General features: G+C 39.6%; 1 protein-coding gene across 1 annotated transcript in view; it reads left to right on the forward strand.

The window, feature by feature from the left end:
* Positions 1-21684, forward strand: part of LOC140244227 (ATP-binding cassette sub-family C member 5-like) — a 64781-nt gene that overhangs the window by 14323 nt on the left and 28774 nt on the right. The window contains exons 3-16 of the mRNA XM_072323862.1: positions 3139-3315; positions 4593-4740; positions 5482-5630; positions 6417-6524; positions 7894-8095; positions 8896-9032; positions 11289-11558; positions 12695-12898; positions 14701-14888; positions 15726-15805; positions 17130-17323; positions 18056-18208; positions 19004-19133; positions 20375-20657. Coding sequence (XP_072179963.1) covers positions 3139-3315; positions 4593-4740; positions 5482-5630; positions 6417-6524; positions 7894-8095; positions 8896-9032; positions 11289-11558; positions 12695-12898; positions 14701-14888; positions 15726-15805; positions 17130-17323; positions 18056-18208; positions 19004-19133; positions 20375-20657 — 2423 coding nt within the window. The remainder of the gene's footprint in view (positions 1-3138; positions 3316-4592; positions 4741-5481; positions 5631-6416; positions 6525-7893; positions 8096-8895; positions 9033-11288; positions 11559-12694; positions 12899-14700; positions 14889-15725; positions 15806-17129; positions 17324-18055; positions 18209-19003; positions 19134-20374; positions 20658-21684) is intronic.

Here is a 21684-nt window from a genome sequence, read left to right on the forward strand (position 1 = left end):
TGAGGAGGAGGAAGACGAGGTAGAGGAGGAGTAGATCAAGGAGACAGAGGAAAAGAAGGAGGAGGGGAGAAGGAAGATAAGGAAGAGGAGAAGAATGAAGAGGAGGAGTAGAGGATGATTAGTAGATGGAGAAATGGAGAATGTAGGGAGAACCAGTAGGAGGGTGACAAAAAGAAGGCAGAAGAGGAGGCAGAGTAGACGGAGAAAGCCAGAGGATGAAGATGCAGATGAGGAGGAAGAGAATGAGTACCGGTATGCAAAGAAGAGGAGGAGAGGTGGGGTAGAAGGGGTGGAGGAGAGGGAGGATGTTACATAAGATTGCATGGATTATGAAGACGAGGAGAATGAGGTGTTGGAGGAAGAGGAGGAGGAGAATTTGTCCTGGGAAAAGCGAGAAGATGACCAGAATGATGGATAGTATGAGGACAAAAAGGGAAATAGGAAAAGGAAGATATGAAAAAGGAAAATGAGGAGGAGAAGGATAAGAAAATGGAAACAAACCAGAAGAAGGATGAAGTGGTGATAGAAGTTCCTGGAATGGAATGAGATATAGGAAGAGGAGGAGGAGGAGGAGAAGAAGATGTATTCATAAATCTGGGCCCCGTTTTATCAAAAGATAAATATCAAAAGAGCATTGAGAATTAAGGGTTTCTGGGACGAACACTGCACTAGGGCTTTCTATAGCTCAGTCGGTAGAGCACCGGTCTAGCAATCCGGAGGTCTCGGGTTCGAATCCCGATGGAATCCCATTTTCTTTGCTCACTTTTCCACTAATAATTTATATTCTTTCTGGTCAGTTTATTCTGTCTTTATTTGTTACAAAATCAAAAAGCTGCATCACTTCGGTGATCCCTCGCATTTATCCCCAAGTTGAATTATCCTTCGGGTTTATGCCAGGTTCAAGTGTGTGCGTGTGTGTCACACACAAACACACTGCTATAGCTTCTGACCACCCGAGCATTGAGAATTAAGGGTTTCTGGGACGAACACTGCACTAGGGCTTTCTATAGCTCAGTCGGTAGAGCACCGGTCTAGCAATCCGGAGGTCTCGGGTTCGAATCCCGATGGAATCCCATTTTCTTTGCTCACTTTTCCACTAAAAGATAAATTTAACGTTAAGTCAAGATAATCTATGATTAACCTCTCAAATCAACTCTAAGTCCACTTAATCTATGATTAACTTCCAAATAAACTTCAAGTCCGTTTTATCAAGAGACCCAGAGTTGAAATCAACTCCAACTTCCTCCCAAATCAGCATATAAGTTTTCTCAACCGCTCCAACTTTACAGTTGATAAAATATTAAAGGTACTAGCCCACATTTGCAAACCCACGAAAATCAAAACTGCATAAAACAGGTCCAATATGACTTCAAGTACAAGTTATAACAGTAACATACCTCACCTGTCGCTCTTTGTCTATACCATTCGATAAAAGAGAGAAAATCATCGTTTTAAAATCAATTTTCAAACCGGGTCAACCCGACCCAAAATCGAATTACGAGCACGGGCTATAGCTTCGTACATTGTACATGTAACACGTACATGGACCGGAGCTAGCGAGCGTTTACGCATGCATACGGATTACGGTGCGTTTTCATTTATTTTTATGAAAGTAATGGACTAATTGGAACAAAATTTTGCACAGGTGTTACTGCAATGATACCCAAACTCCATGCTAACTATGAGACCAATTGCTGCAGGTTTACAAATGTGGGCTAATACCTTTAACTCTAAGTAGAGACAGCCTAGGTAGACTCAATTGTAAGGCAATTTACAGAAGAAAGATGACTGTCATACTTTCCTAGTCTAGCTGGGGTGCTGTCACAAATGTTTGTCTGTTAACTGCTCACTTTCTCTAACATTTAGTTGCGTTTCTTTCATGTAATTATGGTCTTTTCCTTGCATGAAATTCACGATCGGCACGCATTGTTTACGCGACTGCTGCACGCAAACACCCTAGACAGCAGTCTCAATCCCAGCTTGCGCGCCCGGCGCCTCGGCCCACCCGCCCGCCAATCAAGCCATCGCCAGCAAGGGCAATTAAGTACTCAGTAACCGAGTAAATGGAACCGCATCTGTGTGCAATGCATATCTTGCCACAGAACCCACATGCGAGGAAACCAGTGATTTCTGATGTGCATAGGCCTATGTAGAGCTAGTTTGTCAATAGATACTAATTAAGAGTTCAGTAGACCTATACAGAAAATAAAGAGTTTAATTCACGACAGTAACTTAAGATCTAACCAGTGAATAGGCCTAACGTTTCTAACGTTAGGCGTAAGTAACGTTACAGCGAGTCGTTTGTACTTACCGTAACACTGCATGATCAATAGCGGCGTCTACTAGGTCTAGAATTTCGACATGTAGACTCGCGATCTATTCTTTACAACGCCGATCTGCGCCGTAGAGGTAAAAACAAGCTACTGTAGTCACCACACTCTCACAAGTTTACATAATCCTACACGTAAACGCACAGGACTTGAAACAATGCATACACGACCTTCACCTTGGACAGTCAGTTTCTGTACGTTTTTTATATCCATGTCATACTCAATGAATACTGTTGGTTACTACTCAGTATAACGTTAGATTTTAATACTGAGATCCTACGTAGTGCAGTGTGCGGGATCTTTACGGTACGCGTGTACGCAGATTTTCGTTGAGCTCGAGATGTGCTAGATCTATCGACCTACTTCCGTCAATACAACGCAAAACAACTGCATATTTTGCGGTTCTGTTGCAAACATACTGCTAATTCAGCGGCTGTAGCGCTAATCATACTGCGGCGCACTAGCAGACTATGCTTCCGTGGCTGTGTTATGTGGCAAACAATACATTCGTGATTTTGTTGTTTGTTTTGCTTTATGTATTGTATTGTTTTTAAGCAGACAGTACTGGAAACTAGCCTCATCCTGTGTTTTTTGTTTTGACTAAATCAATAATTAAGTCATGGTGATGAGCTATAACTATAATCGACTATTAAGTCTCTTCGTAAAACGGAAACTTACAGTTGATTTAAAGTTATAGCGGACTTCAAGTTGGATAAAGTTAGCATTGATTTCACAATCAATGCTAACTTTATCTTGATAAAACGGGGCCCTGGTGATTCAAACCTCAGTAACATTCTCTTCCCTTTAGATCGTCAACATCTGCACAAACGATAGCCACCGCATCTTTCAGGCCTGCCTCATCGGCAACTATCTCATCTCATCTGTTTTCATGCTGGTGGCGGCCACTGTAGCGACCCAGGTGATTGTCGGACCGGGCGCCCTCATTGGCACCGTCGTCACCTTCGCCCTCTTCTTTCCCCTTCAGGTATCTTGCAGTTAAATGTCATCCACTCTATCTAGAACCTCCCTGGAAGGGATGGGGTTGTACATTGTATCTTTGCGTCATTATCATTTTCTCATTGTTAGTAATTTTGCTTGCAGATCTGAAATAGGGATGCATAAAATGTCACTATTGAAAACAACAAAAAAAAAAATTATGATAATTTAAAGAACTGTAAGTGATTTAAAATATGTACATTCTTTGTATGAAATTCATACTACATGTATGTCTTTTGTCTTTTGTATTGAAAAGAAAGTTGTAAGTGCAGCGAGCTTGGCTTAGGAATCTCAACAAATGTCCAGAGCTATCAAATGAATACTGTTCGCATAGCAACTTTGTGCCTGTCATTTGGCACTTTGTTTCCCTTTCACTTTCATTTTGCTTAGTTTTGAGCAAACTATCAAATGTTCAGAGCATCTTATGAGAATATATGTGACCTGCTACAACAAAAAAATTTGTAAGTCGAGGGAAGTCAATATATTCTGAAAATGACATGACATTATTCCTTTATTCCGCTTCAAATAAATAACACTTCTCCTGAAAACATTCTGTTGGGGAGATACATTTGTATTGATGATACGTATGAGACCATGCTGAGTGGTCTAGGAAATAAGTATTTCAAGAAAACTGCCTTCAAAGTTTTCTTTCCGACGCAGTCGTGATCAAGGGGAGGTAAGACAGTTCTCACCTCTTGACAATAGACGGTCTGTTCGTAGCAACCTCTGCAATGTTCATTCAAGCTTAACTGGTTACCAGTCGGTAACCAGGATGCCACGCACTGACCAATAAGATCACTCCCTCATTGCTAGGGGTGGAGTCTATCTGCGGCGCTAAATTCAATTCTTCAAACACCCTTTCTGTTCCGTTGAAATTCAGGAAATCACGGCCCAGAAAAAAACTAATTTCTTGCCTTTCTGTTGATCATTTAGCTTCAATATTTCAGCAGATGATAGACAAAACATTAGACTACAATTTTATGCCAACAACAGTAATTTGATGGTTTAGACTACTTTTGATGATCTGACTTCAAACTCAATTTTCTCGGCTCAGCCATCAGCGATTTTCGGAACCTTTTGTTGTGGCTGGTCGCATATTTATATGTGTTAGTGTGTTTGCTCTTCATTTTTTTTTTTCATTTATTGCTTGACAAATCACATCGCAACCATTTTCATTGTCTGTCTTGTCTTGTCCTCACTTTCGGGAAAATCAAACAAACACACCAAAAAAAAAAAAATCCCCCTCCCCTCCCCTCCCCCATGAAGCTGTTCTTTGGGCGACTCACGTCAGCAGTCCGCATCAGGTGCATCCCCGTTGTGGATCAGAGGATACAGAAGATGAACGAGATTCTGACCTATGTCAAACTGATCAAGATGTATGCCTGGGAGAAGCCTTTTGCAAGGACCATAGGAGGTAAGGATGAATGGTTGATGTGCTTTTGCAGCATGTAGGGTAAAAAGTTGTCACAGCCGAAAGTGCAGTTCCACACCCATGTTCAAGTAGTTCCCATATGACTGCAAAGTGAATGTCAGTAACACTGTGATTACACGATTTCAGTTGGATAACAATGAAAATGCGAAATATTACATGGAAAGGTATGCTAGAAGTATCGCAATTTCATTGCAATGTTATTGTTATTATAATTTTTATTATTGTTGTTGTTATTATTATTATTATTATTATTATTATTATTATTATTACTATTATTATTGTTATTATTATTATCATCATCATTATCAGCAGCTGATCCATGGAGGACCTCACCAGGCGCATGCCTTCTCTTTATTTTTTGTTGAAACAGAAGAAATAAAAAGAAAAAAATGTGGGAGGGGTGTGTGCGCCCCACTTTATTTTGTTAATGTGCCCCCTCTTTACGGAATTCCTGGATCCACCCCTGATAATTATCATCATCATCATCATAATCATCATAATTGCACAGTACTCTTCTATCATGATAATTGCTCAGCTGATTCAGGAGCTTTGTAGAGGATGGGAGAAAACGGGCTCAGGGCCTCTTTAGGGGCTTTACTTGTAATATTATGCACTATTGAGATTTTATTATTCATTTTAAATATTGTGTGGGTTGTTTTTTTTTGTGTGTACCTGAATGCTAATATGATTTCTGTATTTTTGTATATTTGCCGAAATGTCCAGCCATTCGCTCCAGGGAAAAGAAACTGTTGGAAAAATCCAGCTTGATCCAGAGTTACAGTGTCAGCATCATTCCTGTTGTGCCAAGTTTGGCATCCGTTGCCGCCATCCTCATCCACGTTGCCATGGGAAACTCACTAACTGCATCAGAAGTGAGTTCAAGTGTGGATTTTGATAGATAATGATAGCAGCAGAAGCAGTGTAGTATGAGTAGTAGTGGTGTAGTAAACGTAGAAGTAGTATTGTAATGATGATAATTTTAGTGTTGTTATTGTTGTTATTGATGATAATAGTCATTGTCATAACAACAAAAACAATGATGATAAAAATAATAATACCCTGTTATCATTATTGTTTTATTATTATTATTAGTAGTAGTATTAGTCGTGATATTAGTAGTAATCATAATAATAATAATGATAATAATAATAATAGTTATCTTTATCATTATAATTATAATAATATTAATGATAATTATTATCATTATTACTACTACTACTACTATTACTATTACTATTACTAAAATTACAACATATTATTACAATAATGATATGTAGTGCTACTTTTGAAAGACACACTTTTTAACAGAAGAGCAATTGAACATTTTGAAGTGCAAGAGAGGCATGTGTGATTAAGAGGTGATTTCATGTGTATCAGTTTTTATTTAAATTTGACTGTTGTGGAAACTTGATGAAGAGTTGTGCTGAGTATGTTCTATGGCAAACTAATGGAGGCTGTATTTTGCCCCCCCCCCCCCCAAGCTACTGTTGAATTTGCTTCCTTGTGTAGCACTAAAAGAGAGCATACTCATGCATGATGGAAATGCAGTATGTTTTGAGAGGACATGGTTTTCACTGTGTGTGCAGGTTTTCCATCCGGAAAAGAAGTCAGAAAGTGTAAATTAGATGTAATTGAAAGTGATTTTTGTCAATCTCCAGGCCTTCACCCTAGTTGCCTTACTCAATGTGCTGCGCGTCGTCGTTGGACCAACACCGTTTGTTATGCGCATGCTGGCTGAGGCGGTGGTGGCGCTGAACAGACTCAGGGTAAGAATTAAGAGATGAGGTGCTGTCAAGCACTCTCCTCAAGCGAACCAAATTGTACCGTACCCACGCGAGAAGAGCGCTCAAAAGCTCCTAAAGTTTACTGTACAAAATCAACCTGAGCCAAAAGTTGACTATCTCCGGATGTGCACCAAAAGTGGTCCAAAAGTGTACCAAAACTTTGCATATGGAGAATGCAGTGCGAGTAGAGTGAATTACCCTATTGCTACAAAATGTGTGACCCCATCTAAAACTAACTTGTCAAGTACGCTTTCACCACAAAGCATGCGAACACTCCAAATCTGGCACAGTTTGGTACGGTTTGCTTTGGTTCGCTTTTGAGCGCTCGAACGCTCCCATAGACAAGGAGAGAGATTGTTAGACAGAGGCAGACAAATAGAAACAGACAAATCGAGACAGAGAAGAGGGCCACAAATACTGTATTAGCTGTTATTTTTACGAGGGTTTAATATTTGTGAATTTCACGAATCTCAGGTGGATCACGAATTTAACAACATGCAAAAATGTCTCCATGCGTAGGGTAATAGAACATTTACGTTAGCGTTGGCGTCAGTTTGCGAAAACAACATCTCGCGAAAATGTCTATGACCTCCTCATTCATGAAAATATCTGTTTGCGAAAATAACAGCGTATACAGCATTGCATTGATGTGATCGTTATTTTGAAGGTAACAGAAGGTGAAAGATTTAGGAGATAAAGAGGGGGGTTCCTAATGATAATGCTGTGTGATAAATCTTTAGCAGGTTGTCGAAAGGAAAAGGACTGTAGAGGTAGTATTGACATTCTATATTTTGATATTGTAGAGAAAGAGAGAAATACAGAGAGGGAGATATCTAAAGGAACTGGCAATACAGTGATATGACTCCCACAGTGTATGCCATCTTAATTGAAAGATTGATATGGTGAGAAAGGCTAGTATACATTCCATCACACAATGTAGAGAAAGAGAAAGAGTGGTGAGAGATAGAGACAAAAAGAGAGGAACTGAGATAGAGAGAAAAAACAAATTCCTCAAGTAATACATGTACAATCGTATGTAGGTTGATTCTATCAGTTATATTTAGTAGCTGTTTACTCTTAGCTGTAACAGGGGGGAAAAGAGCTGTGTGTTCATCACCTTGCATTCTCTGTGTATATTCAAGGTCATATTGTATGTGGTGAAATTTATTTCATTTGTGTTTTTACAGTAGAAAACGAAGTGTTTCATCATAAAGTTGTGTCTGTGGTATCGCATGAGGACCCATCTTTGTCATTGACAAGAGTTTGTAGAATCACATAAGGACTCATCTTTGTCCACATGGCTAGGGTTTTCTGAGGAATAGCCTTGTGTTGCTGAACCTCACTCTTTCAGGGAATCATCACCCTGGACAAAGTGGAACCAAACCCAACGCTGGAGGACACCAGTGAATACATGGTGGTGATGACCAACGGCACGTTTGGATGGGATGCGGTCACTTCAGAGAAGGACGGAGCAGACAAGAAGAAAGGAAACAATGCTGCTGACCACACAAAACAGAAGGAAAAGAGCAATACGGACAATTATGAGAGAGGTAGTAGCTATATATTTCAAATTGTATTTCAACATATTTTATACATGTGATATTAACATACTGTTATGTACTATGATATGTTTCTAATATTTATCATATTTGTATAGTATATGATATTTACAGATAGAGATATTGAGTAATTGATTGATATATATTATTGATATAACTTGCCGAGGGCAGTAGAGCTTGGAGTATCAATTTTACGGTACAAGGATGTCTTCTAAAGGGACATTAGAGCATGGAAAGTACTGTAAAAGTGGTGTTGAAATTTTTTTGCATTTCGCGCGACCAGAAGCTGGTGTGAAAATAAAAGCACACAAATATTCTTCCCTGCCATATGTTCTAGTAGTTGATGTCTTGATTCCCGCGGAATTAAAAACACACGAAGCTTTTCTTTGATACGCCTCTCAGCATGAAAAATTAGTTACACGAAAAAATCCACTTTTACAGTAACCTCACATACCTTAGCATCAGCTCAATGCAATGTGAATGATACATGGTGAATAAATGAAACAATTAAATGATACTGTATACGCTGTTATTTTTGCAAGGATGTAATGTGAAACATGGCTGGACCGTGAATTTAACAACACGCGAAAATGTCTTCGTACACTATGCTTATAGTGCACTTACGATAGCCTCGGTGTCACATCACGGAAACAACACCTCGCGAAAATGTCCGTGACCTCCTCATTCGCGAAAATATCTGTACGCCAAAATAACAGCTTATACAATACTCGGTCTTCTCTGAAATGCCTTTCACTTTTCAGTGGCAAACGAGGGCAATGACGAAAGAGGGGCAGATGGCGTAACAAGCAACAGTCCCCTTACTGCACCATCAGAAGGTGCTAAAAAGATGGCAGTACTTCCAAGTGGGACTTCCTACGATTCGAGCAAATTCTCGCCCGCCCTCTTTGAGGTCGATTTCAAGCTGCAAAGGGTGAGTTCCTCAAAGCTCTGTCTGTTTTCAAACTGTAACCCTAAAACATGTTACGGCATATTCAACTTAATCCCTGTTGCTCGTGGAGTTAATTTGATGAGGAGGAATGTTTAACACATTTATGGGTCATTTGTTACATTCTCTTTATAATTACATATCCATGTGTCACTCCATTACATTCTATATACCCCTGTATGTATGCTACATGACATTGTACTGTATATCACAATTGTATGGCCAAATAAATGATGATAATAATAATAATAATAATAACAACTAGAGAAGCACTCTCAGAGCGCAGACCTCCTCCAAGCATGCAGCTCATTTCCACTGCTGACTCAGTCTTGTTCTTCCATAGAGATTTCAGTGATTTCTACCCATCGTACTTATAACATTGTGTGTTGAAAGTCGCCTGATTTCCCAATATAGAAGCCTTTATTACGTCATAAACCCTCAGCTGCACTGCGCGCCTCGCCCTAGTAGAAACTAGAGCATGCACTTAAGTGCACGGATGCAAACCTCAAATACGCGCAGCCTGAATTCCCAAGTTCATTGACCGTACCTGCCAAAATATCAAAAAAACCTTCATAAATTCCCAAAAAATTCTCAGATCACTACCAAAATTTAATCATCTGTTACTTGTATCATTCTAAACCTTTCCTGTATGTTTCATTCAAATCCGTTTACTACTTTTTTAGTTATTTTGCACAAGGACAAACACACAAACACTCAAACACACAAACCAGTGGTAACGAAAACATAACCTCCTCCCTTGGCGGAGGTAATACTAATGATAATAATAAATTAATAATATCTGGTCAAGTCAATGAAATCAATTTCTCATCAAAGTTGCATGTGAATATGCTTTGTTCATTCTGATTATATTGCTCAGTAGAATTGGTGTTTTATGAATTTTTCCATTATTATTGGTAGCATTGTTGCAGAATTTTTAATGTAAAGTTTTTAACTTATGAAATTAGAAATATTTATAGTTCTTAAAACCTCAAGACCTGGATGCAGGATGAGCAATGTTCACTTTTAGAGTTCTTGTGCTTTCAATGTGTTACAGTTTTACTCTTACATGATTATATTTCGTCGCTGGGGCGACAAGACTTTGTATCTTAAAAATGTCAAATGTGCAGGAGATCCAAAAAACATGGCGGCCAAAGCACTATAAGGAATGGGATAGCCTTTCCTTTGACATGCCGTGGTGGCTTCATTTTTGGACTAAGACAGTTGCGACTTGGACAGGACATCACTTAACCCATTATTTGACTATTAATCAAAAAAAGTCATTTTCACCAAAATTGCAGATACAGGGTCTTGTGACCCCAGCGCCGATTTATTACCAGCAAACTTGGTCATTGACTTGCATGGGGCACGACACAATTGACTTACGAGTAAATCTGCCAACCTGCTGGTATTATAGAGATCAGTTTAGATGTCGCGTTGGAATGAGAGACATTAGTCTAAATTCTGCTGGTTCTTGTAATTGGGCCGGGTCATGGCAGATTCTAGCTCTGAGGCAACATTAAAACTTGAACTGTAAAGCTGCAAGGTGCAGGTTTTGCTGTTGCATTGAGAAACTAAGGATGCACGCACACTTTTTGTGCCGTACTTTACCTCACTTCAGTATCAGCATACTTGATGAACTTTATTTCAAAGAAAAGGAAGATGTTTCAACCATCTTAATGTGATGCTAAACCCGACTGCCATGTTTCATAAACTTTCTTTCATTCAGGTATTCACAGGAACTGTGTGGTCTTGTTATTAACAAAAAATATTCAAAGATCGATAGGTGCCATGGAGGTCAATATATTTGAGCTCATTTTTTACTTCATTTCTTACTTTACAAGCTCTGCTGATTTATTCTTCATGCTGCATTATTGCCTGTCTATCATTTCTTAATGTGCAACCGGCTGTCATGTATGTACGGAAATGCTGTATTATCTCATTTTTTTGTATTGCAGAAATAAAAAAGAATTAAATCAAATCCTAACTAAAACTGTAAGTGAAGATACGTATATTTGGGGCATAAAATCTTAAATGATTGGAGTTTGCAGTCTTTTTGTGGCATGAAATTTTTGCAAATTGCTACTGGCATTCAATGCAAGAACTTTTATGTGCATTTTAAATTTTTGAATCTTAGCTCTCACAAATTTTACAAAAGTAAAATGCATGCGAACGTTGCTTGTTTTATAGTAGATCCCTGATGCCAAGCAATTAATTAAATACACTTTCGCTTTATGCCGCCAGGGAAAACTGACTGGAGTCTGTGGAATTGTCGGGAGCGGGAAGACCTCCCTCATCTCCGCCATCCTTGGCCAGATGCATGCACTAGAGGGCGTGTGTCGCATTGGCGGGAAGTTCGCCTACGTCGCGCAGGAGGCGTGGATCTTCAACGCCAGCGTCCGGGAGAACATCCTCTTTGGCCTGGAGATGGACGAGGAGCGCTACACCTCCGTCATCTCCGTGTGCTGCCTCCAGCAAGACCTGAACGTCCTCAGCGACGGAGACCAGACAGAGGTAAAGTGCCTGTCTCCTTTCTCGCTCCGTCTTCTGTTTTAGTTTATAGAGTTGATGATTATATTCTGCTTAGAAAGATGGTACTATTTTGGTTGAGATGGGGCTTCAGGTTTCCAATGTTTTTTTTTTAATGATGACTATTAAAGATAATGAGAAACCTGTTATGAAATATGATATGAAAGAGCATATAAATCTTAGAGGAATTCAAAGTCTATTTGATGAAAATATGTTTTGAAATGGCTGATACATCCAAAACAAAGTGATCCTAATAAAAGCTTGCTCAACCTTTTGTGAGGATCGCTTTGATTTAATACTCTGTATTTGGATATCTAAGGCATTTCAAAATCAATTTTCATCTAATAAACTTTGAATTCCTCTTGAATTGTATGCTCTTTAACATTGTTTTATATAGTGGTTTCTAAGTATCTCACAGAAAGTTAAAAACTGAATCCTCACCTCATCCAACCCGATACCATTCCAGTAATGTCTTCTGTTTTAGTTTGTAGAGGTGATAGTATATTCTGCTTCACTGAATAGATGAATCCGAATGAGAAAAGATTTCCATGACAACATGCAAACGTAAAAGAGGTGTGTCATTTTTTTTTTTTTTTTTCAGATTGTACAAATTGCTGGCTCTATAGTCTTGCTTTAATTTTTGCCATGATTCCTTTTATTCATATTATGCACATCATTTGCTTAATATCTGTATTACGTTTTTGCTCCTGCGCATAAATACAGAGAAATGTATTATGTTTTTACAATTTATAGAGATTCACATGTTGTTCTGAAAAAAAAAAAAAATGTGTGATATCCTGAAGGTTCCTTTATAGTCAAAAAATGAGAGAAGGTTTGGTATTCCGAAGGTTCATTAATCAGGAAATGAAATATTGTTCATTAAAACAGAAATGGAGAAAAGTGCCAACTAACAAACCTTTGGTATTAAGAGCTTTCATTTCATTTTTTGAGTAATGAACCTTTGGAATAATAAACCTTCTTTCATTTTTGGAATAACGAATCTTCAAAATAATTTACCTTATCTCATTTTTGCAATGAGGGACTTTCAGAATAATGAACCCTCAAAATAGCAACTTGTAAGCCCCCCCCCCCCCCCCTTTCCAATGTTTGGTCAATTCCAGATAGGTGAGAGGGGCATCAACCTCAGCGGGGGACAGAAGCAGAGGATCAGCCTAGCGAGGGCGGTATACTCCAACCAGGATGTCTACCTTCTGGACAACCCGCTCAGCGCCGTGGATGCCCACGTTGGACAGCACATCTTCAAGGAATGCATCAGGGGTGTCCTCCGGGAGAAGACCGTTCTCTTTGTCACACATCAGCTGCAGGCAAGACATCTCAAACCTACGAGTTTAATTAACTTGAGGGTCCCTGAAATGCAAATGCATGTTGATTTGTGTTGATTTATGATACCCTCAACATCACTTTTGCGGTGAAACGAATATCTAGAAACATTCCATATGTGACCCGCTACAACAAAAAGGTCCTAAAGTCGCGCACGGTCGAAGCCGTGAAAATCGAGTTTGAAGTCAGAGCATTAAAATTGATCAAAACTTACGATTTTCTGATTTTAATATATTATTGGAGTCTAACATGTCTTCTATCATTTGTCGAAATTTTGAAGCAAAATGATCAAAGGAAAGATAAAAAAATAGCGTTTTTCTGAGCCATGTTTTTTGGCGTTTCAACGAAGCAGAAACTTGTTTGAAAATTTGGATCGAGCGCCACAGATAGGTTCCGCCCCAACAACGACCAGAGTGATCTCATTGGTCAGTTTGCTGCTTGCTGCTAAACCGAAGCGTGAAGCTCGCACACTGCCCAGTCGACTGGTGCGTGCGGGCGGGGTGCGCTATGCTTAGCCGTTTCTCACATCCTGGTCACTGATTGGTTGGTGAGGAGACCGCCGACGCTGATGTGCTTGAATGAACTCTTCGGGGGTTGCTAGGGCTTACCATCTATTGTCCAGAGGTGAAAACTGACTTGCGTGTCCCTTGATCGCGATTGCGTCGAAAGGAAGACTTTTAGGGCGCTTTACTCGAAACAGTGATTTTCCAGACGTCTCGACATGCTCTCTTTTAAACATCGATATCCCCGCAGTCGATTATTTTTATAAAATGTGTTATATATCAATTTAAAGCAGAAAGATTAGGGGATTATATCATGCAATTTTCAAATAATCGACCTCTCCCGACTTTAGGATCATTTTGTTGTAGCGGGTCACATATATTTTTAACTAATTTTTCTTCTATTTTTCTTCAGATTACTTTGGAATGCCCGCAAAAAAATCCTTCCAAATCAGTAATCTTTTGTGACCTCATCTGTCAATCATTCCTAAAGTACTGATATTTTAAACAAAAGACATAGGAATGCACCTTCCCCTCCACTCAGCATAACTTGCTTGTTCCCTCGCCATGTCTTTTGTTAGTCACATTAATATCACAGAAACAAACAAGTTATGCTGAGTCAGCTAGAAATATTCATTTCTTTTTCAGTGTGAACAGTTTAAAGTTTTCAGTGTTAATGTAACCTGCTCTTCTCTATTAGACTGTGGAATAAATCAATCAAAGTGGAAGAAAGCGAGCAAAGATTTGCAAAAGAAAACAAGAAATAACTGTAAAGGTTTTGATTGGTGGATATGGACTTCTCTTCGGGGTTTAAAATTCCAAATGACATTTATTTGTAGGAGATTTCTAATAAATCAATTCATATTTCATGATGATGTGATCTCCAGAATGATCAAAAAGAAAGGTATACATGTAGCACATTCCCTTGAGCGCAGAGAGCTTCTGATGAGAGTTCTCACAAATATAAAATTTGAAGGAAATGTGATGAACATGCAGAAAGACGTAAAGTACCACAAGTAGTGCTGCTTTGTAAGAACTAACCTTCAATATTCTTTTCAATGAAAAGAAATTTTCACCTACATTGTATGTCGTACTGGTGATTTGCTTTGCTTAATTTTCCTTCTTCAGTTTAGACAATGGACATGTGTATTCCTCAAAGCATCCTGTGTCGGTGCATGTAGTTATATACTTGTATATAATTTTTTCAGTGAAACCTTATTTGCATTTGTCCGTTTCTTAATTCATTTTGTATGCATGATTTGCTATTGCCAAAATTCTTCATGCAGTACCTGCAAGACTGTGACCTAGTCGTCGTGATGGCTGGCGGCCGCATCGTCGAGAGAGGCGGGCACGAAGAGCTGATGGAGCTCAACGGGGAGTATGCCGGTCTCATCTCTGCCCACTACTTCCAGGATAAGGAGGATGAGGAGGCAGAGGAGGAGAACGAGACAGCCGACGGAGATGTTGTCAAGGGGTGAGTGAGGCCAACCATGGCAACCGAGAACTGCCGGTATGCAAGTGATGCACGGGTCCAAGTGCATATGTAGGAATTTTGTGTATAAGGTTTAACTATGCAAGTGTTAAACCCACAAGGTGCAGCCCATGGGTTTAGCTGGACTAGATTCCTATAGTTACCTTGTACACACTATTCCTACTTACGCACGATAAGAGATGTGTTCATAGGGGAGTATGCCTGTCTCACATCTCACTGTAAATATGTGCACCGAGAGCCCATCTGTGCTCACAATTTGATTGATATGCGCGCACCACTCTGCAGTGTGATTAAATGTCAGACCCTGAAGGATGCACGAAGAAGAAGCTCTTTATTGGTTTTGATTACCTTTATGTAAATCATTATACAACTATGTAGAATGGTTTAGATGTCTTCAAAGAAAGTACTCAATATTACCCATTTTCTGCTTGCAGAATTCTGGGTGTTTGTACCTTTTAATTCAAATTTCTCAACTGTCTCAGTTTCTTTCACACAATGTTGCATCACATCATGTTCCTGTCTTATCATAATATCCAAGTATGAGAATTAGTGCATAACTTTACTGTGTGTCCCCATCAATGAGTTTATTCCCTTGTCATTGCTGTCATACCATGTACTAGTGTAGTTTTCTCATAGACACTATTTCAAGTTCAAGTTCAAATTCAGGTATTTTTATACAGATATTGTACATGTGGTAGCAATATCAACTGCTTTGACATGATGTTGATGCAGTATTCTGAACTTTACATGTACAATTTAGGGGGTAAAGCGTGAATAAAATGGAATTGCCACAATAATTTTTTTGTTCATCTGTTGCAGTCAGCTTTGGAGACAGGTATCACTTGCTTCAAGTACAGGAAGTGATGCAGACACCCAGAGTACCAGTTCACATCAAGAAGGTATAATTCTGTTTGTTTGTTTGTTTGTTTGTTTGTTTTTCTCATCTTTGATATCTTTTTCTGCGTTTTCAGATTGTTTTTTTTTCCCTCCATTCACCGCCTCATCTCTCCGGTTTTGCAACTCACTGTTTTCTTTTTACTTTATTTCCCCCCTTGTCGCTTTCTTCTCCTTGCCCTGTCTCTCTTTATCTCCTCTCAAAGTTCTCATTGTTATCTCTCTCTCTCTTTTCGTTCTCACCATTCTTCTCCCTTTCTGTAATCTCCTCTTTCTTCTTCATTGTGCATTCTCCTCTGCCATTTATTTTTTATCAGTCCACATTCATATCTCTTTTTTCTTTGCCTCTTCTTCTTTTTCCTTCTCACCATCTTTGTCTCCTCTGTTTTTTTCTCCTCCCTCTTCTCCCTTTCCTGCTGCTCCTGCTCATCTCCCTTCCTTGTCTCCCCATCTCCTCTTTCTTCTTTCCGTCTCTCTTCATCATCTTCTCCTCTTCATCCTCCTCTGTCTCTTCCTCACAAACTTTTTGCACCATCCCTCATTCCTCTCCTTTTTCCTCCCCCGTCCTCTTCCTTCCTCTTTGTCATCATTTCATTTATCCTCCCTCGATTCAATACCTCTCTCATACTGTAAAACAAGGAATGTTCGCTTGCATTTTAATTTCTCGAATTTCGCGAGCGCTAAGATTTGTGAAATTAAAATGCACATGAAAGTTCTTGTGTACACTATATGCATTGAACGCCAGTGGCGATTCGCGAAAATTTCATGCCACGGTAAAGGCCGTCAGCTCCAATTCACAAAAGTTTCATGCCACAAATATATCATGTTTTACAGTATTGTCCTCCTTACCTTCTATCTCTTTATCTCCCCTTTTCATGTCATTTCATCTGTAGATTACATTTCTTTGTCCTCTTCTGATAAATCTCTACACCTTTGTGTAATCTTTTTCATTTATTCTCCATTTTGTGTCGCTGACCATTAAAGTCAGAGACAAGTGCACAGCTGTAATGATTCGATAGTAATTGGCCATTTCACTGATACATTGTATTCAAATATAGCAAGAATAATTACCCCAAATATCAAGTAACTACCAATTCAGTGTGCGTGTATCATATAAATGCATACAAAAGAAAAAAAAATATTTGAAGTCCAGTCTGCATGCGTTAGTTCATGCTATGTCAGGAAAGTCTACAGTGATTATCATATGTAACATTTTGTTCCATAACCTCCATGCATCAAGGTAGAAGGCATTACTAAACTGCTCTGTTAGATGTTGCAATTGATACCATGCCTAAATAGTGTCCTCTGTCCTATTTATTTTCTCGCCAGATGGTCAGCTGACTACCCTTGAAGAGCGGACAGGGGGCGCCCTCTCTCTGCAGACCTACCACGGCTACATCCAGGCCATGGGTGGCTACTTCTTTGCCTTCTGCCTCCTGCTTTCATTCATTGTTCTGGTGGGCATCCTCACATTCAACACCTGGTGGCTCGGGTACTGGATTGAGACCAGTGGCAACAGGAATGTAAGTCACGAGTATCTCTGGATTTGCCTGATGTTTGCTCCCACCCTTCAAGTCCTTAGGGGAAAAAATCTGCAGATGTTATCATCTTATCATCCTCAAATTGGCACTTCTGAATCTCACCACATATCTCACATAGAAAAAAAGTGATAGATGGACTGGTATATGGGATATAACACTGCACAAATTCAAAAAGAAATCGTCAAACATTTTACAATCTGACAGAGAGACAGGAACTTGATCATGTAAAAGGTGTTGCCAATTTGAGCCTTAACCTGTTGAGGATGAGTCCTGAGAATGCTTGGGCAGGTGTCTTTGGGAAATGCATTTTATTTTATAGCAAAAATCAGTCCGTCCTCAACAGGTTAATCAGTGAGTTAGAAAATGATATTTCAGAATTCTGCCACCGCAGAAACAATGTATACATGAACAACAAAGGCGAAGAGATCGGAGTTAATTTTATACTCTAACTTAAGAAATACTAACACTAAATAGAAAAAAAAAAAAGCGTATGATGAAAACTTTTAGCAGTAAATCACAGGATGTGGTCTTCAAAAATTGATATGTCAATCTTTCCCCAATCCAGCTTGTCCATCCTTTGAGAAGAAAAAAAAAGAAGAACATCTCCAAGATATACCTTGTAATATATGATATTTCAAGCAACTCTATCTTTTTTAATATATAATTTCATTTTAGTTTGTGTCATTCTGTGCTCTATATCTTCATGCATGTTAGGAAACCGTCGTCATCGTGGAGGGCGATGAGGTGAGAACGGAGGAACCGACCCTGCTTAACGACCCCGACCTGGGATTCTACATGATGATCTACGGTCTGTCATTGGTCGTCGTCTTCATCATGGCAGCCATCAAGAGTCTGGTGTACATGAAGGTATCAACTGAATTACATCCATGATGGAATGGTCATTCCCTCATAGAATGACTGTATGCGCAATATATTTAGCGTGTCTAATTTTTCACGAATCGGGGCTTCCCGACAATTTTGCGAGGGGTTAAATTTGCGATTGTGAAGTACAGTTCTGAAAGGAGAAATGTATGCATACATGTCACATTCCTGTAGGCTCTAGCATTAATATTTTCACATGTTTCTAAATTCACAAATATGCACCTGATTCACAAAATTTTGCAAAAATAAAAACCTTGTGAAATATTCAGCATATGAACAGCATACTGTGAAATATAACATGGAGCATACTGAATGTCAAGTTATTCACAAAATGTGCAGTACTTGTCTGCATCTATAATTTTGTGCTAGAATCAATATTAAAATAATTGTATATTCAAATATATGAGTTTATTAGATTTAAGTGTATTCCAGTAAAGTTTAAGAATGAACAGCTGAGCTATTAGAGGAAGATGTTTGTTTATCTGTTTTGGCAGTAAAAACTCTTAGCAATGAAATGGGAGACAGAGAGTGCCAACCGGGTAAAACCTTGCACAAATGTTGTCCTTAGAGATAAAATGAAATTGAAACGATATTGGATAGGAAATAGTTGTGATAGTGTATTTATGAGTGGGGCGTCTGTCGTGTAGCAGAAATGAGGTTCTTGCTCAGTGGTATTGTACCCTTTCCCTTTCCATCCCAGTCTCATGTGGCACAATCGTCTCTTGTCACTTACGTGGAAGTTCTTGTTCACCGCTTTCATCTTTATCTTCCATTCTCCAGCTGACCCTGAAGTCTTCCAACACCCTCCACAACAACATGTACCACAAGGTGATGAGGAGCCCGATGAGTTTCTTCGACACCACGCCCACCGGTAGAATCCTCAACAGATTCTCCAAGGACATGGATGAGTGTGAGTGATCCTTGTGGCTCCCCTCCCCGCTCCCCCCATCTAAAAATCTAACTTCACCTAATCTGCAAAGGAGAGCCATTGATCAATTGACAATTATCCTTCATTTCTCTTCTTTTTTTTTTTTAATTGACACTTCTTCTTCTTCTTGTTTACTGTCCAACACCCCTTAATAGGGGCCAACCGGACAGGGGATGCGATGATGTTTTATTGCGCGGAGAGAGAAGTGTGGGATCTAGTTGCTTTGCTCCAGGGGGGCATTTCATGAAGGAACTTGTCGGATAAAATATCTGACAAGTCAATTATATCCGACAAGTTTTGAGAAATTCTTTAGTCTGATTGGCTGATTTCTCTGAACTTGTCGGATATAATTGACTTGTCGGGCATTTTATCCGACAAGTTCCTTCATGAAATGCCCCCCTGGATGTACTGAAGGATTGCTGCTTTGAAGGAGTCTTTGTTTGTGATGTCGGTGACTGTCAGTGGGAGTGTGTTCCAGTCTGTCATCATTCTTGGGATGAACAAGTATTTATAGCAGTTTTTATTTGTGGATTTTGGGATGAAACTTGTAGAAGATGATTTCCGGAGAACCCTTCGGACCGGACGCAGGGCTTTTCGAACTGGGATGGATAGGCGACCTGCAAGCGCTTCGCGGGATGTGGTAATGCATCCTACTCTACGTCGATGTTTCAGCAGTTCCCAGCCCAGCTCACGCTTCATGTGTGTTACACTACTGTGCCTAGAGTAGTCATCTCTAACACTCAAATCAATCACAGCTGTTTGTGACAGGATTCAAGTCAAATCCATAAGTAACTCACGCTTCATATTTACTTTTATTGGTGCCATCCGTCTGTCTTGTCCGACAATGGTATGCACCTGCATAAAGATCACCAGTTTATTTCTTGCTGTTAGCATTTCCTGCTCTGACTTATAGGCCAACTCTGGAACAGCAATCTTGTTTATTTTAATGTGGTACACCTTGACTAAAATGTATGTAGATATGATTGAGATTAACCCGTTGAGGACGGACTGATTTTGCTACAACACGCATTTCCCATAGACACCTGCCCGAGTATACTCGAGAATCGTCCTCAACGGGTTAAAGTAATTTGTAACAAGCTGTGTTCTTGTAAAGATTACCAGTATCAAAACCATCAGCCATTTTTCTCTAGGATCATTTACTATGTGGCCTGATATCGGTAAACTACATGAAGTCACAGGGGTTTATTGATTTCTGCCATCAGTGGACGTCATGCTCCCTGTCAACGTCGACATCGCCCTCATGAATGGCTTCGTCATCGTAGCTTCCTTCATCAGCATCACGGTGGTCTTCTACTACTTCGCCATCGGCATCATCCCTCTGCTGATCGTCGCCTACGTCATCTTCACCTTCTATCGCCGCGGCGTCAACGACATAAAGCAGCTGGAGAACGTCAGCCGGTCGCCTTGGTTCTCGCACATCGGTTCGACCGCCATGGGGCTGTCCACCATCCACGCCTATGGCAAGACGGAAGAAGTCATCACCAAGTGAGCGCGGGCTTCCAAGCACCTTCCACTCCATTTTTCAAAAATAGTCTTGCCTTTGCACCTGCCGGTTTAGCCATGCGTTCTGTCATTGTTGTGTGCAACACCTTGTTGAACATGATTTCAGATATGATTTTGACCAAAAATGGGCATTGAATGGGGTGGTATCGTATAAGCGGAGATGAGGATTGGGCTTTAAACCTTGTGTGAGATATCTGGAAACCATGTGTGAAATATTAAAGAACATACAATTCTAAGAGGAATTCAAAGTTTATTTAATGAAAATCGGTTTTGAAATGACTTAGATATCCAAAACAAAGTAAAACAAAAGTGGTCATGATAAAAGGTGGGTCCCGCCTTTTATTAGGACTTCTTTGTTTTTTAATATTTCAGCCATTTCAAAACCACTTTCCATCAAAAAAACATTAAATTCCTCATGTACATGCTCTTTCATATTTCATAAGAGATATTTCAGTATCTCACCCAAAAGTGTTAGAAACTTGAAGTTTGATCTCGACCAAAACTATACGATCTCTTTAATGGATGTTTATGGTCAATATATGATGTTTCCATAGAGGAGCAGCAGCTGGAAGTGTACTTGTGCTCATTTAATATGGGATTTGTAACAAATAACCTGTCATATCATCAATTCAGTCAAGCTAAATTGGCAGATAATAGACCCAACTCTACCAGCTCAAATTTGATTACCAGTACCTTCTTGAAATTCCAGTCTCTTGCAATGCTGGCTATATAAATGTATGTCGTTTTCTGACAAGTCTTGGAATGTGGGAAGTCTAAGGCACCACAGAAAAACCTGTTAGAGAGATATCTTCGTCGCGACGATGTCGCATTGTGCATGTTTGATGATTTGCATATGAACAGGCGTCACGTGCATATGAATAAGCAACCGTGCATATGAATACACGTACTTTCTATTCATACCTTTGTTTATTCGTCCCGACGATAAGCGACGATAGAGAAAGGATTCCCTTTCACTAATCGTCGCTCTTCGTCCCGACTTACTAGCTAT

Source organism: Diadema setosum, chromosome 21, assembly GCF_964275005.1.
Source record: "Diadema setosum chromosome 21, eeDiaSeto1, whole genome shotgun sequence".
Lineage (NCBI taxonomy): Eukaryota > Metazoa > Echinodermata > Echinoidea > Diadematoida > Diadematidae > Diadema > Diadema setosum.